The 21,726-nt window shown below is 37.5% G+C and overlaps 3 protein-coding genes across 7 annotated transcripts; 2 read left to right on the forward strand and 1 right to left on the reverse strand.

Annotated features, from left to right (window-relative positions):
* Positions 1-3,894: 3,894 nt before the first annotated feature.
* Positions 3,895-9,524, reverse strand: sod2 (superoxide dismutase 2, mitochondrial). Of its 2 annotated transcripts, none has more exons than XM_079474162.1 (5): positions 8,428-8,727; positions 7,652-7,854; positions 7,427-7,543; positions 7,114-7,293; positions 3,895-6,950 (listed from the first exon to the last, which is right to left on the reverse strand). In XM_079474162.1, the coding sequence occupies exons 1-5, from the start codon at positions 8,454-8,456 to the stop codon at positions 6,805-6,807; spliced, it is 675 nt and encodes a 224-aa protein (XP_079330288.1). In that variant the 5' UTR covers positions 8,457-8,727; the 3' UTR covers positions 3,895-6,804. The 2 variants fall into 2 exon arrangements, with proteins under 2 accessions (XP_079330288.1, XP_079330287.1); XM_079474161.1 differs by lacking the exon at positions 8,428-8,727 and adding an exon at positions 9,055-9,524 and having other exon boundaries at positions 6,583-6,950.
* Positions 9,096-14,625, forward strand: wtap (WT1 associated protein). Of its 2 annotated transcripts, none has more exons than XM_079474158.1 (8): positions 9,096-9,259; positions 10,022-10,059; positions 10,158-10,213; positions 10,303-10,361; positions 10,487-10,614; positions 10,802-10,980; positions 12,960-13,114; positions 13,238-14,625. In XM_079474158.1, exons 2-8 carry the CDS (start codon positions 10,030-10,032, stop codon positions 13,876-13,878), a joined length of 1,248 nt encoding a protein of 415 aa, XP_079330284.1. In that variant the 5' UTR covers positions 9,096-9,259; positions 10,022-10,029; the 3' UTR covers positions 13,879-14,625. The 2 variants fall into 2 exon arrangements, with proteins under 2 accessions (XP_079330284.1, XP_079330285.1); XM_079474159.1 differs by lacking the exon at positions 9,096-9,259 and adding an exon at positions 9,321-9,455 and having other exon boundaries at positions 13,238-14,401.
* Positions 14,622-19,404, forward strand: acat2 (acetyl-CoA acetyltransferase 2). Of its 3 annotated transcripts, none has more exons than XM_079474157.1 (9): positions 14,622-14,816; positions 15,537-15,671; positions 15,785-15,966; positions 16,415-16,532; positions 16,607-16,750; positions 16,886-17,008; positions 17,153-17,307; positions 17,551-17,661; positions 17,989-19,404. In XM_079474157.1, the coding sequence occupies exons 1-9, from the start codon at positions 14,768-14,770 to the stop codon at positions 18,157-18,159; spliced, it is 1,188 nt and encodes a 395-aa protein (XP_079330283.1). In that variant the 5' UTR covers positions 14,622-14,767; the 3' UTR covers positions 18,160-19,404. The 3 variants fall into 3 exon arrangements, with proteins under 3 accessions (XP_079330283.1, XP_079330281.1, XP_079330282.1); XM_079474155.1 differs by having other exon boundaries at positions 14,677-14,812; positions 17,989-18,833; XM_079474156.1 differs by having other exon boundaries at positions 14,726-14,816; positions 16,589-16,750; positions 17,989-18,833.
* The last annotated feature ends 2,322 nt before the right edge of the window (positions 19,405-21,726 follow it).

Raw genomic sequence — 21,726 nt, forward strand, 5'->3', positions numbered from 1 at the left:
TATTATTATAATGCAGTGCCTTATTTTTGTTCATTACTGAGGCAATATTCACATTTTTGTTTAGTCAAAGGTTTTTCCAATAATTTTAGACCAAATTTTAGTTGATTTCAATAAACAGTAATGTTTTCAAAGTTTTAATTTTGTGAACTATAGACAGTTTTATCAGATGCATGCGCCTGACTCCAAGTTAACTGCCCATCTGTGTTTGTTGATTGGTCTGGCTTGTGGCTAATAACATAACTGTTGATATTTTTTTGAATTAATATTAATGTATATTACTATTTTATTGTTTAATCATTGAATGAAATAAACAATTTGGTGAATTTTGTTTTCTTTACATCTCTGCCTCGCTTTGATCGTCGTCAGTCCCTATTGGTAGCTTTCGATTTCAACATGGCGGCAGCGTGAAATCAGTCTATTCCTTGTGGATGTGTACCGGAAGTTACGTTTGGGCCACAAAAGCATGTATGCGCAATAACGTTTGTTTATGTTATTGCTTTGAAACCGTTTATAATAACCCTGAGTAATGTCTAATCCTATGAAATAGATTAATAGTTTTTGGTTATCATACATCAGAACAACTTAACATGTTTCAGCATAGCCCTTGGCTTAAGCCAATCAGGATGCAGTCAATAAGGGGAACTATTACACTTTACGACTAGTTTAGTGTTTTTTTGTTTTAAGGGCATCATTGCTCATTGCTCTATTTCCATACCTCAAGGGGTTTGAGGTTGACATTATCCATCTTACTGCTCTATGGTCTTGGAAACAAGCAGACCCAGAAAACAAACCTGTCATAAATTCCAGCTTTTAAAAGATCATGATGGACAGTGTTTGCTATGACAGATGCAGACGGGCTAATTCACATGAGATTTTGGAGGATTTTATTTGCTATTTTTAGCAAGTGGCACCCGACCAACTTTTCAATCTTGTCTGCACTAATCTAACATATAATGGCAAGTTGTTTCTTGTTACCTTCATTCAGTAACAGTAAATCAAAAATTTACTTTTTATTTTTGATTTATTAATGACTTATTTTTCTCCACTAAGACATGATTCACCAATGTTTCCATTGTGTTTGCAGGTACCATGAAAAAAGGGTCGGGTTGGGTTAAAAGTTCACTATGGAAAGTTCAATGTAAAGTGGGCTGAATGAGAAAAGAAATAGGGCACCAGAGCCATGAATAAACAAACAACAATATCGAAGTAGACAAATATTTCCTATTTTCTGTGAATGGTTAGTTTTCATACTTTCTCCTGGAATCTCCTGGCTTTTGATATTTGGAGCATCTGTTTCTGTCTAAAGGTCTGCTGATGGAAATTCCCCTAGCAGGGAGAAAGAAGAATCCTTAACAAACAAGAAAACACAAAAGTGAATGCAAACAGGCTTTGTGAAACACACAGAGTTTAAAGGTTATATACGTACAGCACTTTGCACAATTATGGCCCTTACTGTGATTTCTGAAGTAAGAAATTGCCTAAAGGGAAGCCAGGTGGTGTTTAGGGGTTAAAGGAAGTCCAGTCTTCTCTTGGAGACCATAAAACACCATAAACGTTTGACCCAAAGCTTTGATTCCGCTTTAAAACTGTGCCTCCTGTTTATCAAGTGTCACTTAAAAGCTCCATGTCTGTATTATAATAAACACATAACAATTAAGAAATATGAACGAGACATAAGCCACTGACACAGAGACATTTAAAAGCCATTTGGCTGCAAACTTAAGGTAATACAGTTAGGTAATAAAGGCAATAAAGTAAATTAACAGGAAAAAATGTATGTTTGGAACCATTGTTTTACAGGCTGGATCCGTCCAAACATCCTGACCAACAGATGTGTGCAATGATATAGAAATACATACCTTTCATTGTGCAAAGAAAGAGAAAAGACAGGCGCAGGTCCATGTTGCCGTGAACACTGAATTCTTTTGTTGCTGCTTTTGTGTTTGTATTAGCCATCATATTTCTTTTGCAAACAGGGGTTTTCAGAATGTCTGTGACAAGAATTATTAAGAGAAGTATGCTACAACTGAGTAAAATGGATCAAGTTCTGAGTGGAGCTTTTAGTCTTTCACAGACGTATTTCAGAGTCTCTTTCTGACAATCTTAAATGAGTTGTCAGCACAAATATTTTTTTAAGTTTTCACTTTTTACCTAAGAAAAAGTTTATTTGTAGAAAGACTGTACCAAAACTAAAGAAGAGTAAAATTATGTCACATATAAAGATTGTTTAACGTATTGGTTTCTAACTTGGTTTTTTTTCGTATGATCTCAATTTTGACTTTATACATTTGTAAATAATAAATCCCCACCTTATTGTTTTTTGTTTGTGACTTCAATGACCTCTTCAAATAAGAGATAATGGCGACTCATTTTTCCTTTATGTATCGGCCAACTGATCTGTCAGACTGAAATGTGTTGCCTCATGAATTAGAACTTCAGCTTCAGCTGGCACAGGACTCTCAGAGGGGGATTGTGACTGAAAAGCAGGGAATTCCTCACAGTTGTTGTTTTCAGGCACTCTTTGATATCTATAAACCTGGCATTTCATAAGAAACTCTCGCCAATGTTAGTCAACGTATTCCAAAATGTAAAAAGCGAAAGGTAATTTGTTCTCATTTGGGGGCTCACTTTAAAAACAATGAGAACTCCATGCTTGTCAGTTAGTGTTTTCAATTCTTTATTCACAATCTGCATATTCTCTCACATTGGGCAAGGTTTTCAGTATTGATTCTGTGTGATACTCTCTAACATATCAGATATGGGTGTTTTCCTAAAATTTTAGAGAGCAAGTGCACCTTTGGTTAAACATCAGATAACTGTGAACCAGATGTTAAAACTTAGTTTGATCTCTCATAAAAGCCTTGTTCGAACAATGCTGGATGCAGGATCAAAGTGAGGAGTTCAATTTTCCATCTAATTATAGCTGGAAGGTTTACATGCAGATCTGTCTTTCTCATAGAGCGGTTTAACGTAAACGAATTGAAGTTTAATTCTTCAGGCAGGTGTTTTTCTTTGGCAGGGTAAAAGTGTTGAACATGTGTGCTTTATGATGTAGAGTTCTTAGATCTGCAAGCTGAGCAGCTTTTATTTATTCAATGTTTGAATTAAATTAAATTCAATATACATATTTAATGTTTATGAAGTGGTCCGTGGTGTATGTAACACAATGTAATAGCCCATTCTTTTAAAGCCAGACCTGTCTTGAAATGTCTTTAATGGCTGCTGCAGTTTCATTATTTAGCTTTAAACGGTTAGTACAGTCTTTCCAATAACACTATCCTCAAGGTTTAAAAAAATGTTAAGATGTAATTATAATTTTATGATCATTTTTATGATTTTTCAACTTGTAAGGGTATCTCTGGTAACATAAAATCCATTTCAAAAGTAGGAGACAATGATGGCATGGTTAACAGCATCGTCCAATAAAATTATTTTGAGTTTTGAACCCTTAAATTAAAAACTTTTTATTAACAATATTTGTATCATTTTGTATTGTTCTAACTCTCTTTTCATTTGCCTTCATTTATCTTCCATTATATACTTTGTATCAGTTGGTGATAAATGTAATCTTCTGTTTACTGAAAGAATGTCAATAAAATGTGTGGTATATTGCCATTCCTGTTTAACTGCTTAGTATGTGAGGAGGAAGAGGCTTTATGATAAGACATAAAGAGAGAAACCCAAAGGCCAGACAAATATAGATGACACCCAGGCAGCACATTCATTCTCTTAGGCTTGTGTTTATGAGTGTTTAATTTAATTAAACTCCCGTAAAGAGATATCACAATGTGCACGATTGAATAGAGATGTCGAAATGCAGAATTAAAAACAAAACCTAAAATCGAAAGTCTCTTCATAATATTTGTCAACCATAGGTAATAAAAACATAACACTGCATTTTGTAAGGTCTTTATACACCTCTACAGTTATGTATATTGCATTTCTGTCAAAAGATCCTCCAAAAAATGACACACTGGACCTATAATATACAGAATTGGAAATACACAGCGTATTTAATACGAACCACTTTCTACTACCAAATCTGATCTTTCATAAATAATAATCATACACTTTTTGTAAGGCAAACAAAACATTGCTTCATTCTTAACTAAACCCCTCTCTTATAGGCGAAGTAATGGTACATGTGGTTGGGCAAATACGCCTTGTTCGTTTTGCAACAAAAAAACTAATAAAACAGAAGAGAAACACACCACACTGCGAGGGCTTGTGGGTGCCTTCTGTCACCAGATCATGTGTTAAAACATTTACTTTCTGCACAATATTTCAACTTAATGTTGAAGGCAAAAAGATGAATTTACTGTCTCAGTTACTGCACGTTGTGAATACAGACTATAAAGTGTGCCCAGACATTTTCCATTTATACTGAATATCCACAAAAGAATACGAAAGTGTGTTTTCAGAAAATGTTCCAGTGGAAACTTATTTAGCATATTCTAAATGAATCCATTATAGTTGTTAATAATGTTTTAAATCAAGTGATAATTGCAACTTTTGGAACATGAACAAATGTTTACCCTGGAAATAAAGAGAAAGTGAATTTCAAATTATGCGTTCATAGGTTTTGAAAACTAAAAAGTGAAATTAGAAGAACAGGCAGGTGGTCTTACTGCCAAATGACAAAAGTCAGTTTAGTTTTTGAACAAGACAATAAATCTATCTAACTATTATGGAAAACAATTCTCTATTAGAACCAAAATAGAGCAAAAAAGAAAAGGGGTCACATTTCCTGAGGAATTATTCTAGAAAAAGACAGAGTGGTGTCAAAAAATAAGTAGCAGACAGATAGGCTGGTGAGAAGAGGGAGGGCTGAGCTAGATGAATAGATGTTGGTATTTTCCTTCTTTTCTTCCAGAAGCTGGAAAAACACTATCCCGACTGCAAGTCTGTCTACTTTACGAGCCATGCTGGAAGGAAGCAAACTCTGGCATTCTGAATTTAAAAAGGAAAAGTAGGCCATACCAAAACGTGCCATCAGTCCGAGTTGGAAAAAGAGTGATCATAAAAGCCTTTTTCCAATGAACAGGCAGAATTGAGAACAAATCGGTTGACATTTCTGCTGCACCGTGTCTGTTTTCAAACTCATGGAAGATGCAGCTTTGGCATCGGCCAAAGCGAACTTGTGTCTGGGAGTGCCTGATGCTGAACTGATGCTGAACATCAGGCTTTGACAAACCACAGGCCTTTAACAGATTAAATGCCTAGAGACATCTGGACTCATTTCACCTTGCATTTCATGACTCAAAACCTAATCATCTTAAGTTCCTAATAGCAAATTTCACATTTCATTACAAGTAAATTTGATTGACATGTAATGGAATGTGGGTAAGAGAAACAGGCGGAGCAATTTGTTTTACTATCCTCTTGGGTCATGTTTTGTGCTGTCTTTCATACGTTTCAAATGGCAACACACATCTGGACTCTAAAGTATTCTTAAGGATCAAAAAGCTTCACCGGCCTGTGATCCATAGAAAGTCATCTACTGCTAATGCAATATCAGAAGAAAAATATAATTAAACCTTTAGTGGAGATAACTCTTCATTTTTCAGGAAATTAGTTATAGAATAATTCTCCTGTATTATGAGATTAAAAGAAAAGCATCACAGTGACCTACCAGAACAATTTGATTAGAGGATACAAACCCATAAAAGAAAAAAGCCCTGTTTCAGCCCGCAACCTCTTCAAATTGCTTGTGCATGTGCTTTGGATACCTTGTGAATTCCTGTATTGTACACTTTTCTCTGGTTGTATTTAAATAATTGTGTCTGTGATTGGAATTTGAACACAAAGCACACAGACTATTGTTATTCATGGACATGGGAAAACTGTGTCAGCTGTTCACTAAAGCCAGATAAATTTGTAGTTTCTTATCAGTACATTTTGACAACACAGATAAGGTAATTCACCAAAGCATTTTTCTCAAATTAAAATAACTAATAATAATTTATCAGAGCAAAATGTTGCTAAAAGGTTGATATATAATCACGTGACTCAATGTGTCAGAGACACTTATCACAAGAGAAAATAGCAGACAGAAACATTAGTCACGTGCTATTTTACTTGGTGGAATATAATAACGGGAGGTCGTTTCATTAATGCATAACTCATCAAGTTTCTGGCGAACACAATATAAATAAGCTGTTATTTGGCGCACTCTGCTGTTGTCACAAGGAAATGCTAGAAGCCCTCTAGGCTAATCTGGCATACTAGTGCGCGTACATCTGAAACAAGTTATAACTCGGCTCCACGTGATACTATAAAAATCGCATCTTTCGTTAAGAACTGGTAGACATCATCTGCCAAAAATAAATTGTTTAATCTATATGTAAGAATTTTGCACGGTCACGATGTATTTGCTCACTTTTTTACTTACATTATTCCAAATGTTTTGACAATGTTTAATTCCAGAGAAATTAGAAATTGTATTCAGCATTCTCTCAAAACGTCATAAAACTACGACTGTTTTGTATTTGCGACCTCTAGCGGCGAAAATACATAGGTTGTCTTTTAAATTACAGGTTTAAATAAAAAAAATTAAAAAAACAAAGTAACCACAAACAAGATGTCAATTTCAACCTTTTAATTTAAATGTACGGAAAACATACATATTTTCGTTCATTAATGACAACTCAAGCTAATAGTTCCTGTGCGGTAAAGGTGCATGTATAGCCATAATAATTCTGTAATTTTACAGAATTTAGATTAGTTTAGTAGTAGAATTATAGTCAGATTTGTGCGCTTTGACTGGTTAAATGGACACTGTTTTTTTTGCAGGTGTGGTGTAAATTATTTCTTGGCAGCTTGGAAACGCTCACTGACATTCTCCCAGTTAACAACATTCCAGATGGCCTTAACGTAGTCCGGTCTAACGTTCTTGTACTGGAGATAGTATGCATGTTCCCAGACATCTATCCCAAGCAGTGGGATGAGACCTAAAATTAAAAGGGAAATAGAGTAAAGAACAATGCTTTCAGCAAAACAAAACAACTGCTACATAATTAAATTGTGGGTCTTGTGTGTATGAAAAATCACTTGTTAAAGCGAAAACCTGGTACCATAACATATCTATTTGTTTACTCATGAGGCAACATTTACCTGTAGTGCCCTGCAAAGGATCTTGGTTAGCACAAGCAGCGATCCTCAGCCTTCCGCTGTCTTTATCAAAGCCCAGCCAACCCCAGCCTGAGCCCTGAACAGCCACTGTGGCAGCAGACATCTTCTCCTTCATCTTCTGAAATGAGCCCAAGTCACGCTTAATAGCCTCCAGCAGGTCACCTGCAAAAAGTTAAAAAACAAAACTATTTTGTGTGTGTGTGCGCATATATACATATATAGAATATATTAACAAAATTGTTGTAATTTTTGACATCTCAGATTTACTTATATGTACATTATGGCACGACCTTACCCTGTGGTTCTCCACCACCGCTCGGTGAAAGATTTGTCCAGAATATGGCGTGATTAATATGACCACCACCGTTAAATTTCAATGCAGGCTGAAGTGACACTTGGGTTGTAACTTCACCTGAAACACATCGAGAAATACTTCTTTAGAAAATATCTTATATGCACTGTAGGAGCTTCCCAGAAATGTTTTTCAAATTCTGGTTAAAGCAAAGTCTTCTGTACACACCCTTGGCGAGTGCCTCCTGATATTTCTCCTCAGTGATGTTGAGGTTGTTGACGTACGTTGCGTGATGTTTGCTGTGGTGCAGCTGCATGATCTCAGCGCAGATGTGAGGCTCAAGTGCACCATAGTCATATGGGAGGTCAGGGAGTGTGTGCTTCTGTCTGGAGGCCACAGCACCTAAGATGGGGTTCAAGGTGGCAGCGCACCTAGAATGGACATCAAAACTTTCTATAAGTATCTTTGTAAAGTGGGTGTGTAACAAACAGACAAACACAGCCTTTGCATTCATTTCTAAAAGACGTGGTAATGTATACGCAACATTTGGCAGGATACAGCCGTTGTAATAAGAAATTCTGGATTACAGTAGTGGTGAGTTCAAACAGGATTGTTGTTACGTGATAAATTAGCAGCTAGGTGACCAGAACTAACTTTGTCTAACAGCCCTTGTAAGTTTGTTTAAAGCGTTTGTTTCAAACACCAAAGGTTACGATGAAATAGGAAAAGTTGACTCTACACATTGTATAATAAGGACACGGCATGTTTGTATTGTTAGCTCAACGACATGAATTCACAGTATTCAACGAACTTGAAATATCACTGTGAAAACGAACTGCGGTGAAATCGCAATATGCAATACAAATGCGTCGATAATGCCAAACTAAAAGCTTCGCTCCTCTACCAAAGACGCATCCATATCGCCATTGCTTTTTAAACAACCCAACCTGAATATTTAGCTAGCTGTACATTATGTGCGAATTTTGAACTTCAGGTAACTTTACCTGCGAACATATCCGACTCTGCACAGCATGCTGTAACTCGTCGTATACCGCCACACATGTAACTTACTCAAACGACAAATCTACGCATGCTCCATTGCCTGCCCTTGAAATGTCAACTTGGACTAGAGCGTACCATTATTTCAAAATAGGGGTCCGGAGCGACAAAATAATATTTTTGTATTGGTTATGAACTAAGATATTAAGTTTGTTTTATATATACATATATACAAACATCACTATTTAAATATCTTAGTTCAGTTATTGCAAAGGAACAACATTAATGGACATACTGAGTAGGACACAGAATCCGTGCACAGCCAGGTGATTATGTCAACTGGTATAATTCAGCCAGGCGCTAGTAGGCCTTGACAGTGAGAATTCTTTACCTTGAATCCTTTTGTTTTGGTAACACAATGGTAGTTCTTTTTTAATAAAGATTGTGCATTTAGTATCTCACATAACAGTTTCGCTGCAAGAGCAAAGCAGCTGATTGGTTAAGAACTACACGATGACTAACGAAGCTCTAAAAATACACACGCACGATTAATACATGCGATGCACGGTGTCTCATACAACTAAAATGACATTCATATGACATGAAGGTAAAATGAAAGCACACATGGGTACATGTTGGTGGTGATGTGCTCCTCCCCTTTAACTGATGCTGTGCGGCGGAACATCGCACACGCTGGGTATGGTGGACGGACTCCCACACGTCTAAATAAAAAACGCAGCTTTTCTCCATCTGCCGAGAAAAATACAAGGCAACGTAACCGCGCAAGAATAAATTGAGAGAATCCCTCGTCGTTCTGTTCAGAGAGAAACGGGATTGGTAAGTAATATGGGGGGCTATTTGGTTACTTCTGAAAAAAGTGCTGCTTCTCGGAGAGGGAGAGTCTCTTCCTTCTCCGCCATTTTGTGACAGCGATAACAGCTCCAACAACACGCCGGCACATTTTTCATTCCGCCAGTTGTTCCTGATATAATACGTTGAGTTAATCTTGAGGAGAATCTGAAATATATTCTATGTAAGCTTCGTATATTTCCCCGGCATGGATGAGCACCCTACGTTTTGAGTGTTTTATATTCGCGCGTTTGTTTGTAGCGCACAGCGTTTAGCATGTCAACTCAAAGCAGGCGGGCTTGTTTTTTGTTATTATCAGCTCGGTGCATTTGATCGCACTGTAATAAGCTAAATTATTACTGTTTTGCGCGCCACGTGTATGTTGCCTTTGCATTAAAATTAAGGATTTTGATGTATAACAGTTAATCCTAGATGCATGTAATGCAGGAGCAATAGGCTAGTGTATATCCCGGTTAGAGGAGCAGTTTAATTTCCCCACGGATGTAGTCTTTCTTTTCGTCACAATGTTGATGATTAAGACTTCAAAATGAACAACTAAGAAGACGACTATTGAAGGAGACAAATAATTGCTGTGAAATGTATGCAGAATTACATAACTAATGGTCCGATGGCCTATATTTGCGATATGTAGGCGTGAGAAATCCGTGCAGCGCACTACAAATTGGCTGTATTATTACATGAAATGCTTTTTCTGAGTCTTCTAATCTTTCATTTCTTTTCATCATGCAGAGATCAGAATGACCAATGAAGAACCTCTCCTGAAGAAGGTGAGCTCGTTTTCACAGCCTTAAAGTTTGACTAGAATATCTCTCACATCAATGACGAGCCTCATAAATCTTTATTTCCATTTTGTATGTGTTTACAGGTTCGCCTCAATGAATCCGACATGAAGACCTTGACTCGAGAGGAACTGTGTTCTCGGTGTGTAAAAGACCCCTGTTATGTGAAAATCTTTAAAAACATGAGTCGTGAAGCTGACTTTATGCATATATATTTTTTTCTGGATTTAGGTGGAAGCAGCATGAGGTTTACGTCCAGATGCTCGAGGCGAAATATGCTGATTTAAACTGTAAGTTTGCATATCCCCAATGTTCTGAATAATTAATATGCATGAATGTTGAATGTTCAGATGTTGGGCTAAGAAAACTAGATGTTTTTAAATAATGCATCGGTTTCATGTTCAAATGTCTGCAGCCAATGATGTGACGGGCCTAAAGGAGTCAGAGGAGAAGCTGAAGCAGCAACAGCAGGAGTCTGCACGCAGAGAGAACATTCTGGTTATGAGGCTTGCAACAAAGGAGCAGGAAATGCAAGAGTGCACAGTAAGTGTAAAATTATGTTTTAAGTATTGCATTTTGGTCAGTTATCTATGGACACATATCAGATGGAAGCTAAACTGTTAGACTGTTAAGCGAATTTAGACATTTTATACAGACACTCATACATAATATGCCTTTATTGACTGACGGTTCAAACGCTTGGATTCTAATTGTTTTTCTTATCCGGCAGACCCAAATCCAGTACCTGAAGCAAGTCCAGCAACCGAGTGCGGCTCAACTGAGATCGTCCATGGTAGACCCTGCCATCAACTTATTTTTCAACAAAATGAAGGCTGAACTGGAACAGACTAAAGACAAACTGGAGCAAGCCCAAAATGAACTGAGTGCCTGGAAATTTACACCTGATAGGTAAACTAAAATAACTCCCCCTCCAAACAAAAAGTCAAGACTTTCCTGATTCACCCCCCACCTTCTCCTCTGCAGGAGTGCAGATAACGGTGGGGGAAGACTGAAATGTTTTTCTCGCAACGAGACGCAGACTTTAAAGCCAAAACTTGAAAGACATTTTTCTTTTGTATTGTCGTACATACTGTAATGTAAAGTCAGACCAAAGCGCAACAGTTTTGGTCAGGTGACACTTTTGTTTCAGCTCTCTCTCCCTCACACCCCTCATGGTACAGAAGCCTGAAGGAATCGGGACTGTTCCTGAAGAGGCGGTCACCGTGGAAACACCCCTTCTGACAGCCCATGTTAGAAAGTTTCCTGAGAGAGACTTGAGCGCAGCGTTGGCTCTGGAGCTGATTGAACTGTAGTTTAATGCTCACTTATTGAACATTTAAAACATGACACGGCCATACTAAACATGTTGCTGATGATGAATATGCCCCCAATTAAACTTGAGACTGGTTAAGAATCTAGAATGTAACGCAGGGAGGCGAGAATGTAGAGTGATGCAATGAAATGGGGAGGAGTTAATCACAATCATAAGACTTTGGGGGACCTTTGGTTTGATGTAAGACTTTGGGAGAGGAATGAGACTTTCTGATCTGCAAAGACTTTGCTAAATGTTCATCTCACAGGTGCGACTTACGGTACAGTGTCTTAACTTTATTTTTTGTGTTCGTAATATACTTTGTTTTTGCTCTGGAAATGCACCTTGCATTTACAGCAGTGTGGTAAAAGTGACAACTCTTTCTAATTGGCTGTTCCGCTGCTGCAGATGCAAATCTGAATGTTCTTTTCAATGTGAATGCCAATGTGCAGTATGTGTCAGAGGAAACTATTCAAGCTGTTCAAATGTCTATGTATGATGATTTTGTACTTCATCTCCGGTAACTTATCAACTTTTAATTTTCAGTCACCCAGTATGGATTTTTTCTGTTCGTTTTTCTCGATTCACATTTAGTTCCTTTGCAGCTCAAAAGAGGTATTAAATGTTAACCAATTGTTATATTTTAAACCTGAGGACAGTTGTACTTTGCTTAGGCCATTTTATTTGTTATAAAAGCTATCGACATCTGGTGTGATTAAAATGGTCTGCTCAGAAATGACTCCGTAAATCCAGAAAGGTTTGAAATGGCAGCAGGTTATTTTAGAAAATAGATCACGTTTGACCTCGGATTTTCAATATTAAATTGGGTTCTTTCTCAGAATCTTTTCCAAGTGATTTTAGTATCTTCATTTTCATAGTTTTCTTATATTTGGCTGGGTGACCATTAAATTCAAGATTGTGCTGAATATCAGTATAGTTTACAGTGTTGCATGTACTCTCTGCTTGCATTATTATATGCACAAAAGTACAGATTTAACTATAGGTTGTAATACAGATTGAAAGTTTTCTTGAAATGAATTACAAATAGCCCCGTTCTGAGTTTTATATTACTGAGTTTACAGACAATTGCATTAGCCACTGTGAAAATACTCAAAAGACAAAATCATTTTTCTACTGAAATTGTTGCTAATTGATGCTATTTTTGTCTAACCCGTGATTTATTCTTTGGTTTTGGTTAAGAAATATAAAAAAGGTAGGTATTGGAGTTTGGAAACTGTGGTTTTCATTACATCTCTGCTTTTTATATTGAAATATTTGGTTATTTTGGTTCTCTGGTGATTTTTGTAAAATTTGTTCAAGATGTAATGCATCTACTTTTAACTTGTAGTCTGAAAACTGTTCACCCATTTCTTCCTAGAATTGTTGGAACTGTCACTCGAGTTTCTTGAATTGTCATTTCTCAACAAAAACATTCCAATGTCGCCATTGGAGAGTTATTCTTGACATTATTTTTTCTTGTTGGCTAATCTTACCACCAATTTGTTAATGATGTGGCCACATGTGTTGACCCTGTGGCCATGTTCACGATGTGATGTTAGACTTGTTTCCCTTGCAGCCAGACTGGTAAGAAGCTGATGGCGAAATGTCGCATGCTGATCCAGGAGAATCAGGAGTTGGGCAGGCAACTGTCTCAGGGGCGCATAGCCCAGCTGGAGGCTGAGCTCGCCTTGCAGAAGAAATACAGCGAAGAACTCAAGAGCAGCCAAGATGGTGAGAGAGTCTTTCTGGTGCATCACTCACCTCACTCAACACCATCTACTCTGCCATGTTCTTGTTGATGTTTAAAAAAACTCACTCTCTTCTCTTTTTTTACATTGTGATTGCATGGTCCAGAACTGAATGACTTTATTATTCAGCTGGATGAGGAGGTGGAAGGCATGCAGAGCACCATCCTGGTTCTTCAGCAGCAGCTGAAAGAGACCAAACACCAGATGTCCCAGGTCCAAGGAACTTCTAGTGGAGCTGGTCCAAGCAGAACTTCACCTTCAGCTGCCTCCGATCCTTCAGTTCTAAGCGAAGCTGCAAACACCTCAGCTGTGGGAAAAGACTGCGGAAGAGTGTCCAACGGACCCTCCAATGGGAACTCGTCTCAGAGAGGCGTGTCCGGGACCAGTCTGTACAGGGAAGCAAGCAGTGCAGATGAAGATTACCCACCATCACCCTCTGTGTCCAGCCCCACCCATGGTGGTATGTCAAAACTCTCCAACCACTCAGAAGATGCGGTAAGCCAGAGGGGCGGAGACGGGTATGTGACTCAGCTAAGCGCCGGCTATGAGAGCGTGGACTCACCTACAGGCAGTGAGACGTCAGTGACCCAGCACTCTAATGATACAGACTCCAATGCTGACTCCCATGAGGCCACTGTTGTCTCCAAAGGCGGCAGGACAGCGGGTATGCGGCACAGCACTCAGAATGGCCTGGACTCAAGTGCAGCCACCAAAACCTCCAGTGCATCCACAGGGTCTGTTTTGTAACATTCTTATAAGTTCAGTGTTTCATTTTTTTAAGTTACTTGTGACAAACAAGGAAGTTTCACACTTCAGGCCAGTTAGTTCTTGTTTGAGAAATGTGATATTTTTTTTCTACCTGACCACCCATCATAACCCATTCAGTGCATTTGCAACATGCTCAACGATGATTACGTTTGTAAAATGAGCAACATTTAGTTTGTATATCTGATTTTTTAAGAATGATTTTTAAACCATTTTCATCTGGTGAAATAATATAAACCTGGTTCTGAACTGTTCAGTTGCTCATTCGCTGGAACCAGAAATCCTTTGGCGATGTGTGATGTACCATAATGCTCAATTAAGTCTTGAAACTGCAAGTTCAGAGAGTCCTTAGTTTCCTGATGTTGACCTTTTGTGTTCCTCTACATGACGAGAAAACATTTGTTTGACTTGTGTGTAGTTTTTGAGATGTATCTTGTTAAATTCAGTTAAATTCAATCCTTTTCATGTACTGACCAAATATCAATAAAGAGTTTTAATATGACTCAAGCTTTCTTTTGATACTCTCCTTTTAATGAATGCCTGTCAATGATTATAATGGACATTATATCAGTATTGAGTTGTGGAATAATATTTTAATGCCTGAATTTTCAGTACCAAATAAGTGTATTCAGTATATATACCGACTTGTAAAATATGTTGTGTTTGATGAGAAGTGGCACACAATTTTGTCTGTTTGTTAACCCTCCACGCCATTAGACGGCGCTACACTAAAGTAAAACTAAACATGACATCGAAAGATCTCTGTCATGATGCTTCCGTGCATTAAATGAATGAGCCTGTATGAGGGAAGAGTCATATATAAAGCCAACCCCTTCGAACATAACTAGGAACCTGTTATACAGCAGCAAAGATGAACACCGACGCGATTGTTATCGTTTCTGCCGCAAGAACTCCAGTGGGTAAAGTTAATTTCATGTGTCAGATCTTTGTTTTTACACGATGCTGATCACCTTATTCCGGTTGCGGTACATTGTCTTGTCCTACAACTACTTGATAAATTAGACAACGTTATTAAATTACTCTCCTTATAAAGTAACTTAATTACTTGCGTGATTGATGCAACACAAATTGGTTACGTCTGCATTCAATACTGTAGTTTTATTATGTCGTCTAAACGGGACGCTGTTAGTAAAAAAGAATACACGAGCTTGTTACACGACAACAGTTTATAGCGTCAGTGTGACGTCGCGGGGCGGTAGGTCTGTTCTGATCCAGCGTTCTCTTCCTCTGATTGGTTCATTTATTGTAGCGCCATGAGCAGGCGAAATTGTATTATTTATTTTTGCAACAAGCACATTTTTCTTTCGTCTCACATAGTTATTGACAAATTGTTTAGATTTTATGAGTTATTATGTTATGTATTTTAAACATAAATACAGTATTAAAAAACATATGCTTGATTTTGTAATATTCTTACAGTTTATTTACCACATGACTGTCTAAATGCTCGTTTTTGACTATTTCCCTCTAAATTATTTAAATTATTAATCATTTGTTTTTAAACTTATCATAAAATAATTTCATCATAATGTTTATTTTTTAAATACAAATATGGTATATGAAAATACTATATCGTAAAACAGAGGCATAAGTAGCTATGTTTCCATTTTTATTCAAAGGGTCATTCAATGGAGCCCTCAGTAGTGTACCCCTCCATGAACTGGGGACAGTAGTCATTAAAGACGTGTTGAAGAGGGCTAATTTAAAACCAGAGGAGGTCTCAGAGGTCATCTTGGGACATGTTCTCACTGCAGGTACAGATATGGGAATACACACATCTTACTCTTTTATAATTCACTAATGTCAATCTACAACTTATGTCATGGCATTGCAGTGTGTTAACTTCTCCTGGTTTAACTCTTTTGAGGTCATGGGCAGAACCCTGCCCGGCAGACAAGTGTTGCAGCTGGTATTCCATACTCTGTGCCAGCGTGGAGCTGTCAGATGGTGTGTGGGTCTGGCCTAAAATCTGTCTGTCTTGGGGCTCAGTCCATCATGACAGGAGAATCCAGTATAGTAGTAGCAGGAGGCATGGAGAGCATGAGTCGGGTAAGTCCTTGTAAGACTTCTTAAAGCAGTGCATGATGCTAATGCAGCATTCCTTCAAAGTCTTGAATGGATTTCTAACCATTTAGAAGTTGTATTGCCTGATACATGAAGATGACTAATTGCAATTGTAGCATTTGCTTTGCATGTGTTTCATTGTGAACAAAGATTGTTGTTTGCAGGTGTACAATTACTCACAGTGAATGACTCCTTAATTATTAAGTTTTTCACGACACCGCCTAAAGACTAAAATTATTACCTTATTTATGCATTTTATCTGTTCTTAAGGTGACGTGGTTCTTGGATGCCACAATCATCTAATACACTGTACTTATACGGGCGGTGTATTCCCTAAAACAAAATTGTTAATGAATGCACTTTTTTGGGTAAAATATACATGAAATACAAGCATCCCAACTGAGGAATAACCAGGAAGCATTTTGCCCTACAGGCTCCTCACATCCTGAATATGAGGTCAGGGGTGAAGATGGGAGATGCTGCTTTGCAGGATTCTATTTTGACTGATGGACTCACAGATGCTTTTCACAACTACCACATGGGCATCACAGGTAATCTTCTATATATTATTCTACGCTCTAAAAGCATTGTAATTGTTTAAGTTTAGTTTGGTCTTTTGTTTTAGCTGAAAATGTGGCCAAGCAGTGGGGTGTGACCCGTGAAGCGCAGGATCAGTTTGCTGTGACTTCACAGAACAGAACTGAAGCTGCACAGAAGGCTGGATATTTTGACCGTGAGATAGTGCCTGTCATGGTTCCCTCTAGGAAAGGCAAGAAGTCATTTTGTGCTCATGTTTTTCTTTTTTCTAGGATTTTTTCTATCTGTATAAATGCCTCAATTGATAGAAACACCAGTGATCTGTTTCATCATATGATGTCCAAAGTAAAATCTGTTATTTTTTCAGGTCCAGTTGAAGTGAAAGTCGATGAGTTTCCTCGGCATGGTAGTAATATTGATTCTATGTCTAAACTAAAGCCCTATTTTATAAAGGACGGTTCTGGTACGGTAACACCTGGCAATGCATCAGGTACATATATACACCTTACACTGTTACATTGCTTCAAGCTTTTTCCTTTTTAATAGTAACTGAGACAGTGTTAATAGCAGTTATGTTTTCTCGGTTTATAGAAGTACTGTTTGTTCCCATCATTTCATTGGCTTTGTTTAATAGGGATAAATGATGGAGCCGCAGCTGCTGTTCTCATGAGCCAATCAGAGGCCAAGAGGCGAGGGCTAAAACCAATGGCACGGATCAAATCCTGGGCTCAGGCTGGCCTTGACCCTTCAGTCATGGGCACAGGGCCCATTCCTGCTATCAGGAAAGCTGTGAGTGTCTGTTAGGTCAGAGTCTCAGAGATCTTGACAGATGATACACTTTCATGCAGCCAGAGAATATAAGATAATTATTGTTTATTGATCATTCTTGCTAAAGAAGATTGTTTAGATGATTAGAGAATTAATTGAATATAACAGATTTACAAAAATACTAATTAAAAAAATTCTTACCAATTTAATTAGGCTACTTTGTCACAAACTAGCTTTCTTGTCTCCACTCATACATCTAACCAGGTTGAGAAAGCAGGATGGAAGCTGGATGAGGTCGATCTGTATGAGATAAATGAAGCTTTTGCTGCTCAGTCCATTGCAGTTGTACAGGAGCTCGGCCTAAATCGTGAAAAGGTCTGTTTGCTGATTCCTCAACTTTATACATACTTTACTCCATACATCTTTATACAACTCTATATTGACATAAATTGAAGTTACCCAATTATTTCAGTCCCACAGTAAACTGTCAGTAAATGTCAAGACCGGTCACTCTTTATTTACTTTTCTTCTGTTATTCTAGTCAGTGAATTACCTTGGGAGCTAAATGTAGATTTAATTTGGATTATTTGCTATCTTAATCGATCAACTTTTATGTTTGCAGTAGTGATCAGGTGTAGCAAATACACATTTCCAAATACCCAATTTAACCCATCACATATGTCTCTCTCTCCTTCTCTACAGGTTAATGTATGTGGAGGGGCTATTTCTCTTGGACATCCTCTTGGAATGTCTGGTTGTAGAGTATTGGTGACTCTGCTCCATTCACTTCAGAGGACCGGGGGGAAGAAAGGGGTTGCGTCATTGTGTATAGGTGGTGGAATGGGGATAGCCATGTGTGTAGAAAGAGAGTGAATACAGTCTTCTGTTGACATGAAACAATAACAGTCAAACAGCAAAGAAAACTAAAGCAATCATATACTAATACACTGTCAATAAAAGGGAAAACTATAATCAAAATCATAAGTCTAAATAACCAAGTCTGGCTATGCCAAATTTACCTTGAATCTTCACTCTCGCATATAAAGTAAATCTATTGTGCATAATCTTAACACTAACATATTCGCTTCAGTTTTAATAATTTATGTTTCACAAAATTAGCTTTTAAGACATTCCTCGTGTTATTTGTCTATGGCTGCTATCACACTGTAGAGCTTTTATTGGGATAAAACTGCAGGTCTATGTAATGCATATGCAATATAATGAGAATCTGATTAGAATTTGTTGTGTTTAAGTTCTCTCTGTTTTAATCCACCAGTATGTTCAATGAAGTGAATGTGGTTTTCACAGAATGTAAATTGGACCCGGTATTTATACATTAGATTTGACCCTGTCTATGCTGTTTAGCAGAACTGCCTTAGTGAATGTGCCAAATAACTAAATCAGTTTGTAATTTGTGCTTCTAATAGGCAGCCCTAAAATACTTTCACACTGTTGATTTATACCTCAGGGGACGAACTGTTTACATATATATGCCGTACTGTTTTCCTGCTTAATAAAAATTGTAATAAAGATCCATGTGTAATGGCAAATACGTACAGCGTCATAAACAATACCAATCAGTAGGGGGCGCCAAGTTTTACTTTACTTTATTTACAATCGTTTTTTGCATTCTGAGATCTCAGTGTTGCTAAACGGATGGAGTACGTCCCAAATGTATTCAAACTGCACCCACTCATACTATTCAGAACATAATGTTTTTACGGTCAATAGGTAGGTACTTGATCCAAATCTGTACATACTGTCACAGTTTGCGATTTCAGACAGCCATAGTGACCCGCAGCTCCCCATAAAACCGTATGCCCATTCATGACCATCTCACATCTTCAAGGGGGAAGAAGCTGACAAATCCAAACTACTCTGCTGCGTCTGGCCTCCATCATCAACTGAACAGAGTTGCATGGAGGTTTTCCCGCGTTTTTCGTCAAAACATTTTCCGTGAATTACTTTTGGTATGCGAGTAAAGCATCTTGTCGCAGAACGTAAATTCTCCATCACAAACTCAACATGTTTTCCTGCCCCCATTTGCATTTTTTATTGATGAAAAACAACCATTGTACATAGCATAAACCAATTTAATAAAATGTTACAATTATGGGGACAATAGACTCAAAGATGTTATAATGTTTCAAACATGTCAATGCTTTTTTTATTTTTAAAAGAGGATGTAGAAAAATCGAATTCATCTTAAAAACTGGGGAATAATTTATACATTTTTGTTCGTGAATATAAAATGTGTAAGTACATTTAAAGTACAATACTAATATATTCCAAACACTTGAGAGCATTATATTAATTGTTCATAATGACATATTTTAATGTTTACTTCGACCAAATTCAAAATAAATTCAGCAAAAATTCTCTATTTGCATTTCGCGCTCTAGAAACACAGTGACATGACGTCATGTGTAAACACCTATGAATTATGTCATCAGGGAACATGTAAAAATAAGGTTAATAAGAAATAAAACACAAATAAATATTACAAATAAAAACTTTGATAATACAAGTTAAATACTATATATTTTAATCGCTCTGTATTATAATTTAGTGTAGAAATAGACGTAATTCTATAAATATGATTTTATGAAAATTATTAAAATGTGAGAAATAGTTAAAATAATAAAATTAATAAATCATGATTTGTACAATTTTATAAATATCCTAATAAAATGTATAGTAAACTCATCGTTAGTTTCTTCTGGCCCATGCGCAGCTTGGAAGGAGGCGTTCTCTGGATCTACGTCATTACGTAGCCTATTGGTTCCGCTACTCGTTTTTTATATTTTACGTTAGTTGTTTCTTTCGTTTTAATTTCTTCATTTTAGTTTGCTTTATTTAACTGTATATCGTTTTATTTTAGTATCACCATGATCAACTTGGCCATACTAGAAAAACATTCGCGTTGACGTTAAAATAATCTTAATTTTGAAATGTTTCAAAATAAAGCAAAAACACTATCCAGCTATTTATTAATTTGTGAATGATTTATTACTAAAGCAATTTCTAACATTTTAACGATTTCAATGAACATTATTGATAAAACAGATGCTGTTGATTTTGTGCATTTACAAAACGACGTATGACGTATGTTGTCATCTACGTATCGCTTCAAACATCTGTCACTGGGCAACCGCCGCGAGCATTCTACAAAAATCAAACATTGTTTACGAGCCACCGGAGGACAAGGAGCGATCTTCAGATTTGCTTTCAACTTTCTTAAATTTGATTCATAATTCAATATCTTTAATACAATACATTTTATCTGAAATACTTACTGTCGTATTATTGTCTTGTATTAACATTTCTCGTATTTAACGTATTCTCATTGTGTCAGTTGAATATTTTTACAGGTCAGATGACTTCGTTCATCGGAGGAAACTGTGGACCTAGGGATCAGATCGCCTCGTTATTTGTGGGCGATCTTCATCCAGAAGTGTCCGAGTTCATCCTCCAACAGACGTTCAGCCCGTTCGGTTCAATCCAGTCCGTGCGGGTCTGCAGAGACAGGTTGACTCGGCGCTCCCTGCGGTATGGTTATGTTAACTTTGTTAACCTCGCCGATGGTAAGTTAACTCTCCATTCTTCACCTTAACATCTTGGTAACAAACATTTAAATTCATAATTTACAGTGTTGTGTTTTTTTTCCACTAAATTAAGCTACATGAAGTGAGCCATATAAATAAACTTGTCTCGTCTGTTAAAAATGATGTCTTTCAGCTGAGAGTGCCATGGACGCTCTGATGTGTCAGGACCTTCTGGGCAGACCCATGCAAATCATGTTCTCCCAGCGTGATTCCACTCTGAGGACGACTGGGGTCGGGAACATCTTTGTCAAGGGTTTGGCCAGCAGCATCGATGGTGCCCGCCTTCACGACACCTTCTCACTTTTTGGGAAGATCCTGTCCTGCAAGGTAATAGCTGCGGTTTGACTGTTTTCATACACAAGATAAATTTTGCATTGATGTCTTCGTTCATGTTCACATGTGTAATATATTTTCATCCAGGTGGTTTGTGATGCAAATGGTTCCAAAGGTTATGGATTCGTCCACTTTCCCACCTTTGATGCGGCGGAGAAGGCCATCAAAGCGCTTGATGGCATGTTGTTGGACGACCAGCTAGTGTAAGTGGATCTCAGTTGTACTTCTTGTAATTTGTCTTGTCTAATCGTATAGAGTTGAGCTCATTTGGTTCGTGTTTTAAAGGTCCATTTGCCACTTTAAAACCTTTGAGGAGCGTCACGTTGAGCGGAAGGTTATGGCTCAGGACAAGAAGCGGCACTACCCGGTATCCATCACTAACCCCTTAACACACTTAACAAATCTTTATTGATTGTTGAAATGGCTTGAGTAACCATCTTGTCTGATAAAAAGGGGGTGAGTCTGTACGTGTCGAATCTGCCCTATAGCTTCAGTGAGCAGC

This window comes from Barbatula barbatula (genome assembly GCF_947034865.1).
Source record: "Barbatula barbatula genome assembly, chromosome: 15".
In the NCBI taxonomy this organism is placed as follows: Eukaryota; Metazoa; Chordata; class Actinopteri; order Cypriniformes; family Nemacheilidae; genus Barbatula; species Barbatula barbatula.